The sequence below is a fragment of the Xiphophorus hellerii genome, chromosome 22, assembly GCF_003331165.1.
Source record: "Xiphophorus hellerii strain 12219 chromosome 22, Xiphophorus_hellerii-4.1, whole genome shotgun sequence".
NCBI classification, from domain to species: Eukaryota; Metazoa; Chordata; class Actinopteri; order Cyprinodontiformes; family Poeciliidae; genus Xiphophorus; species Xiphophorus hellerii.
The window spans coordinates 8,009,812-8,030,210 of NC_045693.1; the positions used below are offsets into that span (position 1 = coordinate 8,009,812).

Sequence of the window (20,399 nt, forward strand, 5' to 3'; positions counted from 1 at the left end):
GTCTATATTTGCCCCCACTTTTCCAGCATTCTTTACCCTCTCAAACTTTTCCAACTTTGAGAAGGTGGAAATATCAAGCACTCACTATAAACACCTAACAACATTATTAACTAAGCAAAACCACAGGACCAGAAAGCTTTATGACTTTAACTTAGAAGTGTCAAGACCAATAGAGTGAACCAGAGTCGGTATTCAGTGCATTTTAAAGGTATTATACCCTCTAACTTTTCCACAATTTCTCACAACAAAAACACAATCTTTAGTGTGTTTGTATTAGATTTGTATGTGCCAGATCCTGACAAAGCACTGCATTCATTAGCTTTAAGGTGGAAGAAAAAAGTACACAAAATCAGCTAGTAGTGCCCACTCTATGCAAAACTTGGCCAATAATGTGATTCCATGTCTTATGTTTGGACGTTCTGTAATTAAAACCAAACAAATGACTTCAGAAGGAATGCATGTGCAGAATAACAGAAAAGAGGCATAGAGCCTCATGAGAACAGTAGATACTGCAAAGCTGACTAATATCTACTGTGAAGTTCAAAGACAGAACCCACCCAATAATCCAGCAATTGATGGAGCAATCTGATGGCAGCAATCCCTGGTGACCAGTGAAGGACGTTGAACTCTGAGTGACCTGGTAGCTTGCCTCATGGGGACCTTGGGGGTCAGGTCGAGTAGAGACCCTTGAAATACTTAGTGCGGCACAGAGTAGGATGTGGCTACCCACACAGTGTTGAATAGCTGTGACGTGCCATGTGTAGCTGGCCAACTGTGCCCCTTTGTCCAGACTCCAGCTTAAACCAGTAAAGTCTGACTAGTGCTTGTCACTTGGGCAACAAAAAAAACAAGTTTTTTTCTCTCAATTTCAGCTCTTTTGTACTCTCCATTTGTACCCTGAGCTAATAACAAAAATTTAGGAAAGAGGTTGTAAAGAGGCAGCAGTAACAACAGATCCAGTCATAGAAGAGGTTTATAATTCTGCAGTAAACTAGAATAAAAAAGCAAAATCCAGTTGGAAAGAGAGTTTTAGTCAAACTAAGAGAGAGGAAGAGCAAGGGGTCTCAGTTGGTGAGCACATGTGAATTAGCCATAATGTGTTTCTGCCCATATGCCTATAAATTCACATTATGCAAATAGTTTGAAGAAAATAATATCCCTACAACGTAGGCACTAATAAAAACAAATGGAAGTGTGCAACAAGATCAGGAATAACTCCAGTTGTGGAAAAATCGTTTAGATCCTTGGATGACAAGTTGGACCACTGCAGCTTCCCGTCTTGTCTAGTTATCTATGGTTCACTGACCAGCCTTTAAAAGAATGACTGCAGCAGATAAACTTTTATGCGTACTGTTGTTTCACAAAGTGGTGAGCAGCAGGTCCAAAGGAGATCAGGTCTATGCCAAATTAGGAGAACAAAGCTGGTGTGAGCAAACACATAATGATCTACTACTGTTATCCCACTCTCCCTTGTAGTCTCTGCTGTCTATCGATTCTCCAGAGGGAAAAGCACTCCTTTCTTTCTGAGTTTCAAAGATCAGGATAGAGGGATTGACTGAGCTGGGGTTGAACTCACCATGAGCAGTGTTGAGGACAGAAGCTAAAAGACTGATAAACAATCGTCCTTGTCATACCCAAGTTAGCTTTAAAGGATCATTTTGTAGCAGGGGTTCACTGCATTATAAAATGTTTACATATTTTTTTAAATGTTGTTATAAATGCCCACTCTGGCTTAATGCGTTAAAAATTACAACATCAGTGAAGCAGATTTTCATTCTAGGACAAAGTTTCACGATGTTAGTCAAACATCTATGACATATAATTTACATAAAGCAGAAAACAGACTATTTTCTTTCACTTAACAGTGAAAGTAATATAACAGTGTGTTTGTTATTATTACTTATTACAGTAATAACAGTCTTTATTTATTCAGTGTTATTTTTATGGGTTATTAGCCTTCCACCAGTCTGACCAGGTCTTTAGTTTCTGTAAGCTGTCTGCAAGATCACATCTGCTTAATACAGGTAAGCAGACGTAGTAAGCAGACAAAAGCCTTCAAAAATACTGAACTGACATTTAAAGTTTTAAAAAATATTGTAATTTAACATAATAAAAACATCTCAGCAGCAGTCCCTGACCTCCACCTGTATCTACAGTACACCTGTGCAACAATCAAATCGTAAGCCTACACACACACTATTCTCACTCGCTGTAGGATGTTTTTGTCTCTGTCAGTTATCCAATTTACTAAGCTTAGCATGTATAATAAAAGTCTGGGTACTGACCCAATACTTCCATAGAGTAGGTGTGATTGATGGATCCATCCACATTCTCTGCCAAACAGGTGTAGTTTCCCTTGTCCGATGGCATCACGTTCTCCATGATCAGCGTCCAGGACTGGTGCCGAACCTGTGGTCAAATTACAGAATCACTGAGATCACTGTGGTACAATTAAAGAACATGAACAAATTTAGCTAAAAGAAAGAAATGGAAGAAGGAGGAATTTGCTGGAAGGTGTGAACAATTATAACTGTTGTAACTTTGTCGTTGGAGTGCAGTGGAGAAATTTTGTGAACTTTATGAACCAGGAACAAGTGCTGTTGGCTGCATGTTTTATTTTCTATGACCTCTGAGGTCATAACTTGGTTCTGGAGATGATATAAAACACAACCTAATCTTGTTGAGGTTTCAAGTTTGAAAGCTGGAAACATTTGCCGGTTATTGTGTTTGTTGGCAAGGCTAACTGCAATTAGCAATATAAGCTAACAAACAACTGATGTACATTAATTTTATTCCTGCAGAAATATGTAAACTAAAAAAGGTGCTGTAGTACCCTGCATTACAGATGTAATCAGATAATAAAAAGTGCAAACACCTTGTAGCTACTTCTAAATTCTAAATATTGTCAGCCATATTGGATTTTGAGGTGTAATTTATGAGAAATCTTGAACTTTTTCCACTTGAAATCTTGGCTAAGATCTGTCTGGTAGATTTTCTAAGTTAGAACTTAAACACTTAAACTCCTCAGTAGAAATAGTTCATCTTATTAAGTCACACACATTAACTAATCTGTTCAGTTCCTAGTTGTTGTTCTATGTTCAGGAAACCTAGAACTAAAGTACAACTATCTATAAAGAAAGTGGTACTTGTAAACATTTGTATGAAGTCATGTGGTATTTGTTTTAAAATGTCTGAGAACCCATAGTCTAATCCTTGTGTGTCTCTACCATTGTATATAGAACCACCTCCGCAGTCTGCGCTGTTTCAAGCACGCAGTTGTTCAAAATAATTTGCAAGCATAGTTTCTAGTGTGTATGGAAACCACAGGTGTAAGCAAACAATGAGGTTTCCATCCATACACTAAAGTGAGACACTGTAGCTATTGCGTGTACAGGCCTACATTTCACACAATGGAGAGGTAAGGCCATGGGGCTGGGCTCAGGTACAGCTTTTGTGAAACATTTGTTGACAAAAAGAGAGGAATGAAATGCCCACGGTGTAACTGACAGCCTGACTGAATCATTTCTGGTGCTGTTTTTTTCCCTCAGTTTTAATAAAGGCTGAAACCTGCAGGGGAAGAAACTTGGGCAGCAACACAACCATGATCTGTATCTTACTTTTCATGGCAGAATGTTAACTTTCACTTATAAGGCGTTATTTATTAACCATGAGCCTAAGACCCGTTCAGATTCAGGGTTTTTTTCATAAATTAGTTGCATAACTCTCATTCTGAGAGTTATGCAACTAATTTATGTTAATACCTTAATGTAATGCAATGATTGTTTTCTATGTTTTACAGGTGGTAATCTGATCTGATTTTCATCAAATTTGCACCCCAATTAAAGAGGTGATTAAAACATTAAAAGAACATTTTTATTTAAATTAAATATATTACAAACATCAAAGTTACCTTGTATATGAATGTGTGTCAGCAAAGGCAAACTTGTGATATTTGTACCACAGTTTGGTAAACTAAACTGGAGGAAACCTAAGTGGGAGTGTGCAAAGCATTAACAGCAGGGGTAGCAAAACACTCATTTGTTCAAGTGGGCTTTTCCTCTAATGAATAAATGTTGCATTTTTATGCTGCTGCAACAAAATTCATAAAGCACCTTTAACACAAACAAAATCCCACATAGGAATAACCAGCTAGTTTTTAACTACAGCCAGAGGAACAGTTTTCTGCCTGACTGAGTTCCCCTAACATCCTGAACTCAGTTCAACCCCTGAAGCTACCTACTTTCTCTATACGTTACTGTCTGAGGGCATTTGCCCTCTCAGTCCTGGGATTATGTTTCTAATTGATGGGGCTAAAGAACCATTTCACGTTACAGTGAGAGACTCTGCACAGTATCCTGGTGAGACAGCGTCCACGGATGAGCAATTCCAATTTCACACCAGAAACCCTGTCCTCGTTTTCTCTGTCTCATCTCCTCCCATCTCTCCAGTGAAGGGTGGAAAAGAGGTGAAAGGCCAGTCGGTGAATTATGGAAGGAATAATTTATTTGATTCTTTTTCTTTTTTCTTTTTTTTTTGTAGAAAAATATAATTTTATTGATACAAACTCTTAAAAAGTTCAGACCTCAGTACTTAAATCAGAAAATGTTTAAAAAAAAAATTAAGCTAAAGCACTAAGAAAAACTCAGATAGCAGAGTTTTCAGACAAGTTTTTCAGAGAGTTCCCTGAAATTTTATTCCCATCCAGGCTTTAAATTTATCTGCAAAACCCTCCACCTAGTTTGTTAAGTATTTCAAAGACATATTGGATCAGTGCAAATATCCAGGTGTTTCTGCAGTAGCTTTCAAATTACGCTACTACAGTGTAACATTTAAAATGAAAAGCAGTTCTTCCTTCCCTGAAATCATATTAAATATGTGTCTTTAAGTAATTTTTTAAAAATTACACATTTTATGTTACGTTTTTGTTTGGATTTTACCTTGTATCCTCCCATGCGGTCCTCCTGGTGGAGAGGCCTGCCGTTTTTAAGCCAACGCAGTGTTGGCTGAGGATATCCTCCAGCAGAACAACGGAACTTCGCTGTACTGGAAGCTGGCACGTAAAAATTGTATTTCATCTTTTCTGGTGAAGTCCAGTATGGCGCGCCTGCAACCAGATAACAAGCCATGTTCAGTCATTTCCTGACAGTGTCGACTGTTTCAACAGCTTGACTTCAGAGGAAAATGGGCTGGCTTAGTCCAGAGGCATGAAGGAGCGTGTCTGCAGAAGAATCCAACCTGAACCGTTCTTAAAGAGGCCCCCTTTTTTCTTGGCAACACTAGCCAAACTACCGTTTGCACAACATGACCTAAAGCTCTGAACGTCCACGACTAAACAAAAACACACTTTTCCTGTGGGCTCTGCAGGGAGCAACAGAAACCAAAAAAAGATCAGCTCTGAGGGGCTGGGCGTTGCTAGAAGGGTAATCAGATCATGACATTCAATTTTTATCTCAATCCACTTAACAGTTTTTTTCCTACTCCTACTTCCTTCAATTACTATAGCTATCCTGTAAATCACTCAGCTATATATGGACGACATAGCTGGAGATACTTATCACGCCTGAAAAATCATTATGTCCCTCTTTTGGAGAACATTTCTAAAGCTTTTTAATAATGAAATACAGTTCCCTCATTCCACATATCAATATCTACTGTCTTTCTTGGGTTTTGTGCTCATATATTTATATCTTCAGTCCCTCTGCACCTGGGACTGTGATTGTCTAAGCAGATGGGACTGAAAAGTGCAAGAGACACTCAAAGACAAACAACAACCCAAACGGTCCTCCACACCACCACTTCCTCTTCTTTTGGCCGGAGTGCAAGTGACAGAGGGAATACCCACAGATAACACCATGACTCATTAAAACAGCAATGCCCCAGGAGAATATTTGCTCCAAGATTTATTACTGAATGTCTAATCTGTGTAGTACTATCAGATTCTTCTCATCTTGCAACAGCAGTCCCGACCGGACATGTCCAGCATAGTTGCATGGCTGTTTCAGAAATGCTTTTTCCTTCCTCAATGGGAGGAAAGGAGAAATCTTCACCCCTCAGTTCTTTTGCTTTTTCTGTTAAAGAATTATACAGACTGTGGCTTTTCTGCAATTCTTATAACATTCTGGAAAATGAAGTACAAAATAACCATAAACTGCTTGAATCGTTACTGGCTCTTATTTTGTCCAGGTTCCATACATTGAACAATATTGGAACTGGCTTTTAGTATTCATCTAAATCAAAATAAATTGACTCTACTTCAACATCTGTAACCACTGACCAGATTTGTAATGACTTGTAAATATAGATTGGAATATAGATTCTTTAAAGCAATCGTTGTAAATATTAAGTGTTAAAGAATAAGAAGTTTTAGTCCTTTGTTTTAGATTTTGTGTTTAAGAAGCGCAGATCCAGTGGAATTTAAATCTGGTTCTGAACTTAAAGTTTTATGGTTTTATTAGAGACTAAAAAAGCAGTGACTTTTTCAGTCTTCCTGGATTTGGAACAAGTGTGCATTCAATCAGTAAGTTAAGAAAGCAAAATAATAATATGTAAAATGTTCAAATTAGCCTGTGATGTGGCTAATCCAAGATGGGATTTATCATTAAAATATAAATCAAGTTTTAGTTGATTTTATTTCATTAAAAAAAAAGAAAAGAAAAAATTGTTTTTTACCTATCCACACCTGGAGAAATGATAAACACACATTCCATGCTTTTCCAGACTTTTCAAGACAGTGTAGGAACCCTGTTAAACTGAAGCCCTAGTCGGTGCATCAGGTCCCGACTAGGTGAAGGCTGCCGTTTCCCATCCTGTCTGTCCAAAGCAGCAGAACCATCAAACCTCTCTACAGATGAAGCCAAATTGTCTTGCTGGCCCAACTGCTGTGGCCCCTCGTCTTTCAGTAAGCCTTGTGCATCCGGACATGCACGGCTGTTTGTCCTCAGCTGGCCTCGGGTAAGCTGAGGTTATCTAACTCCGGCGCTGAGTCAAGATTTTTTTCCCTCAAAGTTTCTCCAGAAAGCTAAATCCATCAATGTCCTTGAAGTTTACATATTACAGTTCACTTGTTCCTCCTTTTATATCGTAGCACTGACAGAAGCCCCACTTGCAATGTTTTCTGAGAAAGTCAATATGGAGATCTGGGACTAAAGTAGTAGTTCCTGCGTTGCGTGTCTAGTTTCTAGTTCATTCATCCCATACTCACTTAACTGAACGCTGTCCGCCCAAGTGTCCTCTGACCGGTCTGTATCGTCCTCATCATCCCCCGACCAGGTTGCATCTGCACAGAGTATCCATGGTTACCATTCACTCAACTCAAACGCACAAATGCCATCAAGCATCCAGAGACCTCCAGAGCCAGAAATCTTATTGGTTTCTTGAGAATCAACTTTCAGTTCAGTCTTCTGGTCAATCAGGTTGTCGACTATTACTGCTAACCACACACCTAAATATTCAGCAGATTCTGTTCAAAAAGACAAAATCTTCCTCCACTTCATCCCAAATCCACAACCACTTTCTGAGCTCAACCAAGTACTCCCCACCCAGCCGTCTGTCCTGCTCTGATCTGTCCTACTCTGTCTCCCTGACTCACCTGTGACATTGACTATGAAGCAGACCGTGTCTTTGCCCACGCTGGTGCAGGCATACAGGCCCGAGTCCTTGGGCATGGCATCACGAATCTGCAGCACCTCCTGTTCTATCAGTGTGCGGTTGTTGGTGCCCAGAGAGCCGCCATCTTTGGTCCAAGTGATGGTCCCCGTCACCGGCAGAGGACAACTCAGCTTCAGCACCTCGCCCGGGTGCACTGAGCACACCGTGGGCTTAAAAATTTGGTATTTGTTCGACGCCTCTGCAGAGCAAATTTGGAAGGTGGAAGTTGGGGAAGGGGGAGAAAAGGATTGAAGCAGAGACAGAGTGCACAAAGAGGAGGAGGAACAAGATGAGAGAGGAAGAAACAAGCCATAGTTTTGGAACTAAAACACCACTCACCATTTAAATCAACTTATGCAGGAGGAGAATTGAGGGAAGGAAAAAGTCCCATTATAAGAAACCATAAAACTAGAATTTATCCACTAGCTCAGTCAGTCATTTGAAATGGATCCCATGGAAGCCCAGTTCAGTTATCAGTTGATTTGCATAATCAGCAAATAGATTCATGCAATATCTGCGATAGCAGCCAGTGTGGAGAAAATCCTAACAATTACTGTGAGCAGGTGAGTGTTAGTAATCTGCGTGTCCACACATTCCTGTCCAACCTCTAACGAGGTTAGTATAGATGCCAGGCAGGCAAACTGGTGTGCAACTACAAGCACTGAAGGTAGCACAATGTCAGCCTGTCAGAGAGGGAAAGCAGCTAGAAAGGTCTGGCGGAAATGCTTGTCAGGCAGGGGATCTAGGAAGGTAGGGGGAGAACCCTTCTTTGAGTTTTTTTCTGATTTCCACTGTGCAACTAACCTAGAAAACTCCTGACCTGGCCAACTCTTCTGTTTTCTCTCGTCTTCACTCTGCTTCATAATTCCTTGGCCATGAAAGATCTACATTCCCTACACAGGATGTGCAAAACTCAGCCAGGAAGAAAGAAATACACAGTACTGGAACAAAGTGCAATAAAATCTACATTTCTTGGAGGAAAACCAAATCTGCCAGCTAGCGTATATAACAAGTCCAGAATGAGGAGGGAGGAGGGCTTCCAATCCATGAAGACAAGTAAGGACCTCTAGGATCGGAGACAAACACGCACTCATGCAACCCTGAAATTAATTATCTCACTTGACATGTAAATAAGGCTTAAAACTTGCTACACTTTCAGTGCCTTCTGAAAGTATTCACATTATCTTCTGTTAAATACAAATAGGTTGTTTGCTGGTGTAAAGTGAAAGCTGAAATATTTTCACAAAATAAAAAATCTCAAAAGCCTTCAACCCCATATAAAATCAATTTCTCTTAAGAACAGAGCTAGCAGATTTGTCAACAGTTTCTCCTCAATGAGCTGTGACTCTCTGCAGCTCCTTTAAGGGCCTGATGCTCTGACTAATACTCCGCTTGCCTTTCAAATTAGGGCCATACTGTTTCCAGTGTTGAATGGTGGAGTGAACAGTGTCCCATGAGATATTAAAAGTTTGGGATATTGTTTTATTGCCTAACTCTGCTCTAAGCCTCTCTACAACTTGACCCCTGCGGTGTTTCTTGGTCTTCACGATGCTGCTTGTTCACTAATGTACTCTAGGAATCCTCTGATGCCTTCACAGAACAAACTGATGTCATTTAATTTCTGAAAGCAATTGTTTGCACTGAATTCTGTTTAGGGCTATCACATCAAGATTTTATGTGTAACAATATATTTCCTTCCACTTTACTGTTATGCAGCATTTTGTGCTTGCAAAGAATGAATACATTAAAGTCTGTAGTGGTAACTTGGAAAAGCACTAAGTAGTTCAACAGTAGGAATGCATGTTATGTTGCATACTTCACATATTTCTAAATCATATAGGTATTAGTCTGATAAATAAATCTGCCAAATATTAATAACCAATGTTTATTTCAATCTAGTTGTCATTTGTGTATGTGTTTCAATATATCAGTGATAGATTGTCGGTTTCTTAGAAGACATGTCAGCGGTGTGATTGTTTCGAAAGGTTAGGTAAATATTAATACAATGTCAGTAGATATATGTAAAATAACCAATTACAGCAATATTAATATCAAATATCAACATCAGTCCAAGTTCTCATATCAGTGCCACCCTATTCAAGAGGTGTGAATATTTTTGCAAGTAAAACTGGAAGGAAGGCACATTTTTTCTCTCGGGTGAAAATGCAGCAATTTCCTAATGCTCTGTGTTTGTTGGAAACAGCTTAAGAACAAACCTGTTTAGAAAGATTGGAGAGAGGAAAAAAGCAGCAATGGAAAAGCGAACAAAACAAGCCAATGATGATGGTAAATGAGGAGAGTTTTGGCTGGAGCCTGATAGGTGTAATTATAGAGGCAAAGGAACTCCCAGTTTTTCCCTACCTCAGTGCACCTTTTCAACAACACCCCCACCCGAGTCATATGTGCTTGCGGTGTATGTGTGAGTGCGTCGTTGAAAAATACCAGAATGCATGAAACACACACACACATCGCCGTTGAAAGGTTTGGGAAAGTCATCGGGCAACAATTCAGAAGTTGGGGAATGTGTGCAAACTTTGTAACGGTCCCCCCAGGCAAAGAGGCAGGTACAGTTCCAACATTGTCTTTGTTGCTACTAAAGCGGAAATAATTAACCCCTCCCTTCCCAGAAAGCCCTGAATGTGTGGTCTGATAGGAGGAGGGTCAGGTTGATTGATGGGGAGCTGTCTCCGCTACCTTTTTACAACATTTCTACACCACAAGCCTCCGCTTTGGCATTGCAGCTGCTGCAAGATTTTCCCATTTATTAGTGTTTTAAATAAGTAACTGCTGGGATGCGGGTGTGGAGAACTTTAAGATGATTCTGACATAACAAAGCAACACCTGGGATGTGAATACACACATGCTAAAACAAGTACAAAAGCAGTGGAAAGAAATTTCTCCAAATCTTATTAAAGGAAGCATGCAGGTGTTAGTTTTGTCAGCCTCCATTTCTTATCACTGCTGTGTGCATCTGTCTCCCTCCATCAATCCCTCCTTCTCTTCTTCTGCCCTCCCTTTCCGCTTTGTCCTCTCCTTCCCTCTTCCCACACATCTTCAACCCCCAACCTACTCCCACTAGTGACCCCGCTGACCTAACCCTGACCCCTCCGTAACCTTCTGACACCTCTTCAACATACCTGATTGTTCATGGGAACCTCTGACATTCAAAGAAGAGCGCACACAGGAACACCACTGGAACAAAAAGTTTGAATCGATTGCACAACACTTTTAATAATCTAGAAACAAATTACTTTCTCATTTCCCACTAAGCAGCTCTACTCTTCCTTCCCACTTTCATCTGTGTTCTTTTGCCCATGCAATTATATTTCAAAACTCACTTAGTGTCTCCTTTTTCAAAAGCTACAACAGGTTTCAGGCAGTCCCTCCTCGTTCCTATCGACGCTGGCAGTAATTAGACCTGCAGCCTGACTGCAGTGAAATGCACACTGCAAAAACACAAAATCTTACCCAGTATTTTTGGTCTAGTTTCTAGTGCAAACTTCTTAGTACACTTGAAATAAGACAAAACTAACTTGCAAGTAACTTTTCTGCAAGACATATCAGCTTGTTTTGGCAGTACAACTGTTCCCAGTCAGTCTTGCTACCTTTCAGTTTGGCACAAACCAGGATGCGGTTATTAGCTGTATTTTTCTGAGTTGATTCATCTTATTTATTTCCACTTATCTTTGCAGGTCATAGCAGCTTTGGTGCCTATGTCCAACAATTACCGGGTGAGAGGGAAGATATTCCCTGGACAGGTCACCAGTAATGAAACTAACTTTTACCATCACAGGCACAATGCCCTGAAAGGGCAAATCACAGCAGACCAAAATCAAAGTACCACTCCACATCACCCTTAACTCCATCAAGAAATGGGCAAATCTTTTTGTAGTAGGGGTCAGCGTATGGACTTAAAACTTTTATTACAATATTTTATGATAGTATTGTGATAATGACAAAAGTGACAATATGAACTATATTTCTTTTTTTTAGGTAACTGTATGGCTGTGACTGCAGGGCACAGAAATCATAGCCACACAAACACAAATTTTCCGTTTGTACGCTTCTTGGGACACCAGTCAATAAATGTACTTATATTTATTGAAACTGTCATTGAACAAACAGTGGAGAAAATAGTAAAAATAACAATCCCGACAATACGGACAGTTTTGTTTTTTTTAAAAACATCATTCCTTGTAATTTATTATTACACCAATAAATCAAGATTCTTAATGACATGCAAAATGCCCACCCCTATTTTGTGGTACTCAATTTTATTTACAATCATGCACTACTGTATGATGGCCTGTCATAAAATGCATTGAAATTTTTAATAATGTGATAATGAGCATATGAAGCTGCATATGATTCATCCAGTAGATGTTTAGATAAATTGAATTAACCAGTAGCTTTTTAACAGACCTACATGCATGAGCCAAATTTGTTTGGTATAAGGCAGTCATCTTTATCTATGAGTACTTTTTATTTCTCCTTTCCTTTCTCGTCCGACACCTGAGCATGCCGATTCTGATTCCCATATGCCTCCTGCTGCAGCCCAAACGGCCCAATCTGGCTCAGGCAGAAGCTTTTCCAGGCTTCTTATCAGGCCAGCGTGAGGTGGGCCAGTGCACCGACAAGCCAAGGCAAACAACACACTGGGACCTTCACGACCAACACCAGCCAACGGTAAGTTAATAAAAGTCCTCGTCTGAAAGCTGTGCATCCAGTCCAAAAAGTCCCTGCCCCGAATCCTGTTGCTCACTAACACACACACACACGCACACACACAGTGTATTTATGTAGAGCTCAGTTCCACTGTCAAAGCCACACACTCCAGAAACACACTGCTTGTCATTAACTGGCCAGCTGACACTTTTATGCATTTACAACTGCACTCCTACTGTGTAAATACTAGGGTGTTACAGATAGGCAGGTCTGTACCTCATTCTAACACAAAAACACTCTTACACAGAGTTTTTCACTTGTTTAGCATGAGCTCATTTTGTAGCTAATTACTGAAGAAAATCAGGTTACAAAATACATTCCAGAACACTTCACAACCTCCTTCTGAATATAAACCTTAAATTCATCTTATTCCAGTGTCTATCTAAGCATTGAGTCTCTTCCTTCATGTACAATGGAGCCTAGATTTATTTAACTACTGAAGTATTTTGGAAAAACCGTCTCTCTGCTGACCAGAGCAGGTTTTTTTAGGAACAGAGTTTGGCAGCAGCTTCAGGAACGCAGAGCCAAACTATGAGCCGACTTCAGTCAGCTGCTCTCATTCCAGGGTGCCTGGTGCCATGTTCATCCCACATGAAATACAAAAGGCACTCAATGTCAAAGACACACACCTTTCAGATTAGGCTTCATTGCTGCTCGGTTCTGTCAGTGCATTTTAATCGCTGTGCAAATGGAGAGCGCCTGGATGATGTAAACACTCCCGTAGATACTGAAGCGTCTGCAGCAACAACAATGGGTCTGTTGTGGAGGCTGTAGCCAGCGAGCTTGCTCCACTTCTTCTGTTACAGCGGCTACAGGTAAACAAACTAGCAGGGCCACCGGAGGTGCAGGCGTGGGCTCAAAGGAGACAAGACTGATATGCAATCTGAAACATCTCCAGCAATCTGTGCTCCTCCATACACACACACGCAGGCGGCGGTGTGACCCGAGCTGCGGGGCGGCTAGGGGTGGAGCTGATGGAAATACAAAACATCTCTAAAGGGGAGGTTGTTGTTAGGTTAGAGAAAAACGAGGTATTGGTATTCTGTCTCTTCAACATCTGCATACTACAGGTACCATGTCACTCTAATTCAATCAAGGAAAGCCGTTCAAGCTGAACAGAGAAACTGACTCAGATAAGATAGGACTGTGCATGTTTTGCAATACAATGGAAAAGAATTTGTTGAACTTTCTCCAATATTGTCAGTTAGGATTTTATGTGATAAACCAACACAAAGTAATGCCTAATTTTGAAACAAGGATGCACTTTTTATTTTAAATGTTTGAATGATCAAAAGTATAAAAAAGCGCCAAGCTTTTATTTATAAAGCGCAAGATTTGAAGAGGCATATGAAAAGCAAAGTAAAACTTCAGTCACTTTTACTCTGAAAGCTCTGAATAAAATCCAGATCTACCAATTACCTTCTGAAGTCACCCAGTCTGGAAAATTACTAAGCCATTAGCAGCATCATGCTGTGGGAATGCATTTCTTCATCACTGACAGGGAAGCAGTCAGAGAAGACGGAAAATTTGAGACAAAAACTCTGAATCTGCCATACAAAACTTGAGCAAGGAATAGAGGCTCACCTTCAGAATGGTTCAGTAAAAGTTCAAACCTGAATCCAACTGAGAATCTTTGGCAATGTTTTAAAATGATATTCACAACTAAGACTGCAGCAAATAAGCAATTAATCAGATAATTAAAAAAAATTTAGCTAAATTGCCATTCTGATGATTCATATTCAGCTTTGTTTAAAGAGACATCATAATCCATTTGATTTATGCTTTCAGTTGTGTGTGATTTTTCTTTTCATTTTATTTATTGTCTTTGGCTGTTGTGTTTTATTTTAGATATTGAGATATCTTCCGGATCCAGTGTGAAGTGTTCTTTGCAAAAATTAAAGTTTATTGGTCTTTGAGATGGAGAACTTGCATTAAGATGCCATTAGCAGCATACTACTTGAAAATGGTCTCAACAACAAAATCATTTATCGCAGCAACTACAAGGGCAATTTATCACCTAGCTAAATTTGTTATTGTGACAGGCCTATTCACAACCACAGTCAAACAAATATGACTGAACCTGAGCTGATATGCAAAGAAAGATGTTTCTTCAGTCTCTAGATGCATAAAGGGTTTTATTTAGGGGTAACAGAGTAGGGTTAAATACAAATTGACATGTTTTGAAAAATCACACATCATTTTCCTTCTACTTTGCACAAGTAGGCAGCACTTTCTGCTGGGTTATGAATTAAAATCACAATAAAATGCATCAAAGCTTGTGCTTATACCTTGATAACCTGTGAGGTATACATTCTTTTGCAAAGCCCTACATGCCTCACCATGTGACCCCTCGAAGGTCTACCCATCTTAATCTCCAGTCACATGACTTCACCGCTGACCAACTCTCTGTAATCTTTCCAAGAGAAGGAGAAGTCAAATATGAACAAATCCTCTTAGAACTTTCTTAGAGGATTGTGCAACTCTGTGAAGCTCGCTCCGTCCTCCCTGTGGCCACATAGCATAGCGTTGGAGCCGTGTGGGGGCTCTGAACTCACCAGCATGGAGCCAAACAGTCTGGCATAGAACAACAAAAACAACAGGAGACAGCAGTTCAAGCAGCCTCTCATCAAGGTAGGCAAGAGGGATACTCTGACCTCGGGGGGAAAGGGCAAAAGTAGGTAGAGTGTGGGTGTGAAGGAGAAGGGGGTTGTGGTTTAAAAAGTGATGCTCACTTGTTGGCCTAACTTAAAATTAGCATCCTGATTAAAGCCTGAGAACAAAGAGCTGTGGAATGCGGTTTACCGTCCGTCACAACAACTAATTAACTTGTCTCTAACCAGACTGAGACAAGCCTAAAAATACTAGAAAATTACACTACAGCAGTGCGAAGCAAGTTTCTGAAGCTTTAGGAACGACACGTTTGGAGTAATGCAGCAGTACTTTCCCTGTGCAGACTTGACTTTCTCTCTTCACCCTCTGTGTTCCTCTTCTAATGCAGAAAGGTTTAGTAGAGAGATTCCAGTATAAACACAGTCCCACCCTCATTTTCCCACACACACACACACGCACGCACCAGAGGGTCGCAAACCTGGCTTTAACACTCAATCACACCCTGGACCAGCAGAGATGTCATTGAGGGAAAACAGAAAAGTGTGAATCACTCACCCCCTGGTGTGGAAAACAACACCTCATTACTCTGAAGTAAATGATTCCCCTTTAGTTTGTTTAATTAAATCACAAACTCAGTGGGAACTTGCAGATTTGTAATATTCTCCAAACACTTGACATCTATGGAAAACTTTTCTTTATTTTTTACAGAAGAATATATTATTTTCCTTTTTCAGCCCATAGAGTGGAGCCAAATTTCACTGAAACATCAGCATTTAAGGTTAGGATTGGTCATTTGATCAATTCCAAACACCTTCCAGCTACAACAGATATTTTTATGTGGACATCCCTCCACCGTTTACCTTTCAGACATAATCTCACATTGTTTAAGACCAGAGGCAACTTTGTCTTTTCCATCTCTGTTCTATAAACATTTATCTGAGCTAAAAATTTGGTTACTGTTTGTCCCAAAATTGTGTTTTGAATATAATTCAAAGTCACAAATATAGCACAAAGTCTTCTCTTTGACTTTGTGCCAAAAGTCAAAGAGAAGGAATCCATTGCTGAAAGAAATTAAAAAAGGTGCATATTATGCAGACTGCCATGCCTTTCTACTGTTCTGCTCTTTAAAGCAGAACCAGATGATAAAAGCTGTTTAATTAGTCAAGCAATCTGCAACATAAACATGGCACTCAGCTGTAGTTTTAAAACAGCGATTTAAAAACAATGATGTGTGCTGTTCCTTTGGTTTGCACAAAATAAAATACTTCATCAAATTTGCCTTTCTTGTGAGGTAAGGAAATGTGCAGGAACCTTCTTTCAGCCAGCTGACTGGCAGTGCTTTGCCTAGGCCAATAAAGCTCAAATATTGCAACGAATCCAAAAGCATGAAACAAAATGTGTATATATCTTCACATGTGTTCCTCCCCAGGCTCATGCTGCTCACCTTCAGGTTCCACGCTGGTCTCCTCCTCCCTGGTGGCGGTGATGGGCGGCCGGGCCACGCTGACGCTCAGCAGAGACAGCAAGACGGCGGCCAGAAGCCAGACCCACAAGGCCATCCCGTCAGAGGGGGACAGGGCTCCCCATGCCCCCTTTCTCCACCACCTCCCCCTGGACACTGATCCCATCTGAGGGGGTCCGCCCAACCATCAACTGCTGCGGTGGGGGTCAGCCTGTCACTCTCTGGAAATCACCCAGTCGCCTGGACTAGGAGGTGAAGGAGAAAGAAGGATTTTTGAATAAGAGGAGAGACGGAGACATTTTTGTTTAAACAACAACAAGTAATACTTGATTTTATTGCTTATGTAGAAACTAGTCCTAGTTTAGATTGACTTTATTTTTGGAGTGGAAAAAGTAGAGAAATGCTGTCAAACAAGCCATGCCACAGGCATACCGAAACTGTGAGGCGGAGCAGCCACAATGCGTCTCCACTCCTGGTAATCATATGGATTGAGGGTATATTGTGAGAGCTGTAAAAGTGTTTTTAAGCGGCGTGCGGTCAAACCAGTTTGGTCTTTCTCCAAGTCCCATGGCCGCAGCATTTCAATGATCAGACTCAAAAATCTTTATTCAATTTCACACAAATTTGAAATGGAGAAATTTCTCCAACACCGTCACCTGTTCCATTTTAGCATACTCATATATTTCCCCCCCTCTTTCAACTTGAACAAGGAAATATTTGTGAGCAATGAGGTGCAGAAGGTCTTAAAAAGCTTAGCTACCTTCTTCACTTCACTTTCATGCACAACAGATGCACCAAACCTGTTGCCTTCCCTGCTGCTGCTGCTGCTGCTGTAAATTGTTTTTAATAACATTCCCTTGACTCGATTATGAGATCAGCTTTAACTGAAAGGCAATATTTCAATACTGGGACACATGCGTATCAGCCTGTTTAGCAGGACATCTGCGGTTGAAGCGCGGTTTAAGTGTCTCTGGAGGTTTGCTCAAGTCACGCTTCCCTGCATTCCCTCTGCTCCAGCTGGACGTATCGGCTGGTTTCACCCTCAAAGACACATCTGATTCTGGCTTTTTAAACAGAAATAGCATCTTACACATTTTTTCATTTTAAACTTCCACAATTTTCCACACTTAATTTTCAGTGTTAGGTTTTACCATCATTTTTTTCAACCCTCCAGATATTTTAAGTACATAAAATGTACCCAGTTGGGATTTATTCCACTAATCAGCTCTATTTTCAAATCAACACATAAATATAAAACACTAAAACAGATTTCTTAAAGCACAACTAGGAAGGCTTTCATTCTGTTTGTAAAAGTTCAAACACTAACGATAATGGTGCTGTTTGGTATCTAAGCAAGACCCAGTTTAAAGAGGCAAGTTTAAAGACCTTGATAAAGGATGTTATAGAGGCCACAGAGAAGTGAAATTTCTCTGTTTAATCGTTTCTAATAAATATGTTTTCAATCATTTTCCATCAGTAACTCAAAACCAAACTGACAATAAGAAAATTTATGTTAGGATGTGGGTGAATCCGTATGAATCAAAGATAAACGATGTGATAAAAATATGAAATGTCAAAACATGTTCTTTATTTATTTATTTTTCTAAAGATAATGGAAAAATAAGTATCATCATGTAAACTTTCATATTTTTTCATTGCTCAAATTTTTGTTTCCAAGTTTATACAGTCATAGAAAATGATAAAAATAAATACGTTTCCAGACTTTACAAGACTAAGTAGGAACCCTTAACAGGAGAAAATCACAGATGATGTCGAAAATACGTCTTTTAACTTTTATTAATTTCTTTGATCAGGCATGCATGTGTCTTATTGATTATTGAAATTACATATTATTGCTTCGAAACTCAGCGGTTCACTTATCGGAACTTCCTAAAGCGAGATCAAAAGAGGGATTACTCTCCAACTCTATGAAGAAAAAAAGTTATATTGACAGAAACTGAGTTAGAGTGGATAAAAACCGCACCGCTTGAAAAACGCATTCCCTGCTGCAGAGTTTGGATTTTGATGCTGCAGACGTGAACTTCTGCGCCACACATGAGCACCGCTTCTTTTTAATACTCCGGCTCTGAACGACATTTCTTGGCACTGCATGAATTCTCATTGAAATTCAAATCACTTGGCTTTTCCCCCCCTCCACAATGGGGGCTCATTTGAAGCTGCTCTGTGATTTAGGGCTCCGGCACCAAGCGGTGAAAAAACAACTGCAGTCACGGGGTAATTGGCACCATAAATGCCATGTAGGAAAATTAAGCCACGTAATAAATAACAAGGACACTTGTTAATGGGTTCTAAAGTGATGATGATGCAAGGTGTAGCGTAGCATGGTGTACCTTTCTAGAACAAACTCACTTTGCACATTTTCCCTCAACACACCATCACTGTGGTGGCAGCATCACGCTGTGGGAAAGGTGAAGCTTTAGAAACATATCAGCTTATCAAGGTAATCACTCAATACACTGGATTTATTAAATAATAAATTATGTTGTCAAATATATTTAATAAATGTTAATTTAAAAAACAAACTGTGCATTTTATACAAAAGTGGTGGTGGCAACATCATGCTGTATGATGTTTTTTGGTGGGGAAGGTAGAAGAAAAACAACTGAGGGGTGCAAAACAATTGAGACTGAGGTTTAGCATCCAACAAGTAAACTAGGAGAGCGTTCACTTCATATGAACTTTAACGTGTTCGATGAATATGGGTAATGTCATTTTACGCATAGCGCATTTTTGAATTTGAATATCTAAAAGTAAACTTCTATAGAGTTGTTCCTCAAGAAGCCCGAGAAGGAAACACGGTTGTCTTTCAACCGCAAACCCAGAGGATTTCTTCTCTAACTTAAGGCGGCCGCAGGAGTCTTTACATGCAAATACGTTGGGGAAGGGTTTGCGAAACTGCGTCCTTATTGTAAACAGACAACAACAAAAAAGCTTACCAGTGAGGACTAAAATCGTGGAGATCTCTGTTTTGACATGCACGGATAAGGGAGGTGAGGGCATGAGATGAATCCAGAGTGAGAGGAATGTTTCCAACACCACAATGCAGCTAAAAAATGAAGGAAAAAATCGAGGCGCTGCCTTTTCTCAGCTTACTATTCCACAATCAGCCGGCATCGACTCTGATCAGATATATCCAAAACCAGATTTGCAGCTGCAGTCTAATGCCATGCAAGGAAATCCGAGTTTACGCAACTTATCCTTCGAAAACAGCGCAGAAAACCATGTCGCTGTCCCCCCCTTCTCCGAAACCTTCCTCCCCGTCACCAAGTTCCTTCCAGAGCGCAAAACATGCCCGGAGCTCCCGAGCTGCACACTTGTCAACTAAACAGAAAGTCTGCAGGCGCTACGGACGTGGAAGGAGGCTGAAACTGGAGCAGAGGATAATTGTCCGATGCGGAATGTCATAAAATCCATCAAAACTCGGTTCCCTCCGGAGCGAGAAGCGTCTTTACGCGTCTTCTTCCAGTCCTCCACCAACAGCCTTCGCACGGTCTTCTCAGACTCTTTTGTCAGGTTTAGTTTTTTTTCTCATTCTTACGTCTTATACACCGCCCTCCTCCTTCCATCCAGAGGGTGTCACTCCCCCAAACCCCCCCTTCCCACTCATAAGAAGTGTAATTCGAGCCACTTCCTGGCCACAGTGCCTTTGGGCCCTGCCTTCCTCCGCCCATCACATACTGCAGAGTTCCCTGCGCTCAAACTTGCTCTCACACGGGTTAAAACCCGAGTTGAGCGCCTGTGCTGCTCCAGCTCCGGAGCTGTCCGAGCTCAGAAATACATCGCCGCCTAGTGGAAAATAAAAGAAGGGCGCGCAACCAGATGCGCTTCTCCAGTCGTCTCTATCCTGCCCTGCAAGCTGTTCAGATTTTATAGGACATCATTACGGCCCATAAACTTCATAAAAACACCACTACTAAACTCTGAGATGAAAAAT

The 20,399-nt window shown here is 40.5% G+C and overlaps 1 protein-coding gene across 6 annotated transcripts in view; it reads right to left on the minus strand.

Annotated features, from left to right (window-relative positions):
* The window catches only part of LOC116713566 (fibroblast growth factor receptor 2-like), a 56,329-nt gene extending 36,339 nt beyond the window's left edge, over positions 1-19,990 (minus strand). For 4 of the 6 annotated variants that reach the window (XM_032553762.1, XM_032553765.1, XM_032553763.1 and 1 more), the window contains exons 1-6: positions 19,402-19,990; positions 16,427-16,689; positions 7,589-7,846; positions 7,202-7,276; positions 4,938-5,104; positions 2,286-2,409 (exon numbers count right to left, since the gene is read on the minus strand). In XM_032553762.1, coding sequence (XP_032409653.1) covers positions 2,286-2,409; positions 4,938-5,104; positions 7,202-7,276; positions 7,589-7,846; positions 16,427-16,610 — 808 coding nt within the window. In that variant the 5' untranslated portion in view covers positions 16,611-16,689; positions 19,402-19,990. The remainder of the gene's footprint in view (positions 1-2,285; positions 2,410-4,937; positions 5,105-7,201; positions 7,277-7,588; positions 7,847-16,426; positions 16,690-19,401) is intronic. The other 2 variants (XM_032553766.1, XM_032553767.1) reach the window with 2 other exon arrangements.
* Positions 19,991-20,399: the final 409 nt, after the last annotated feature.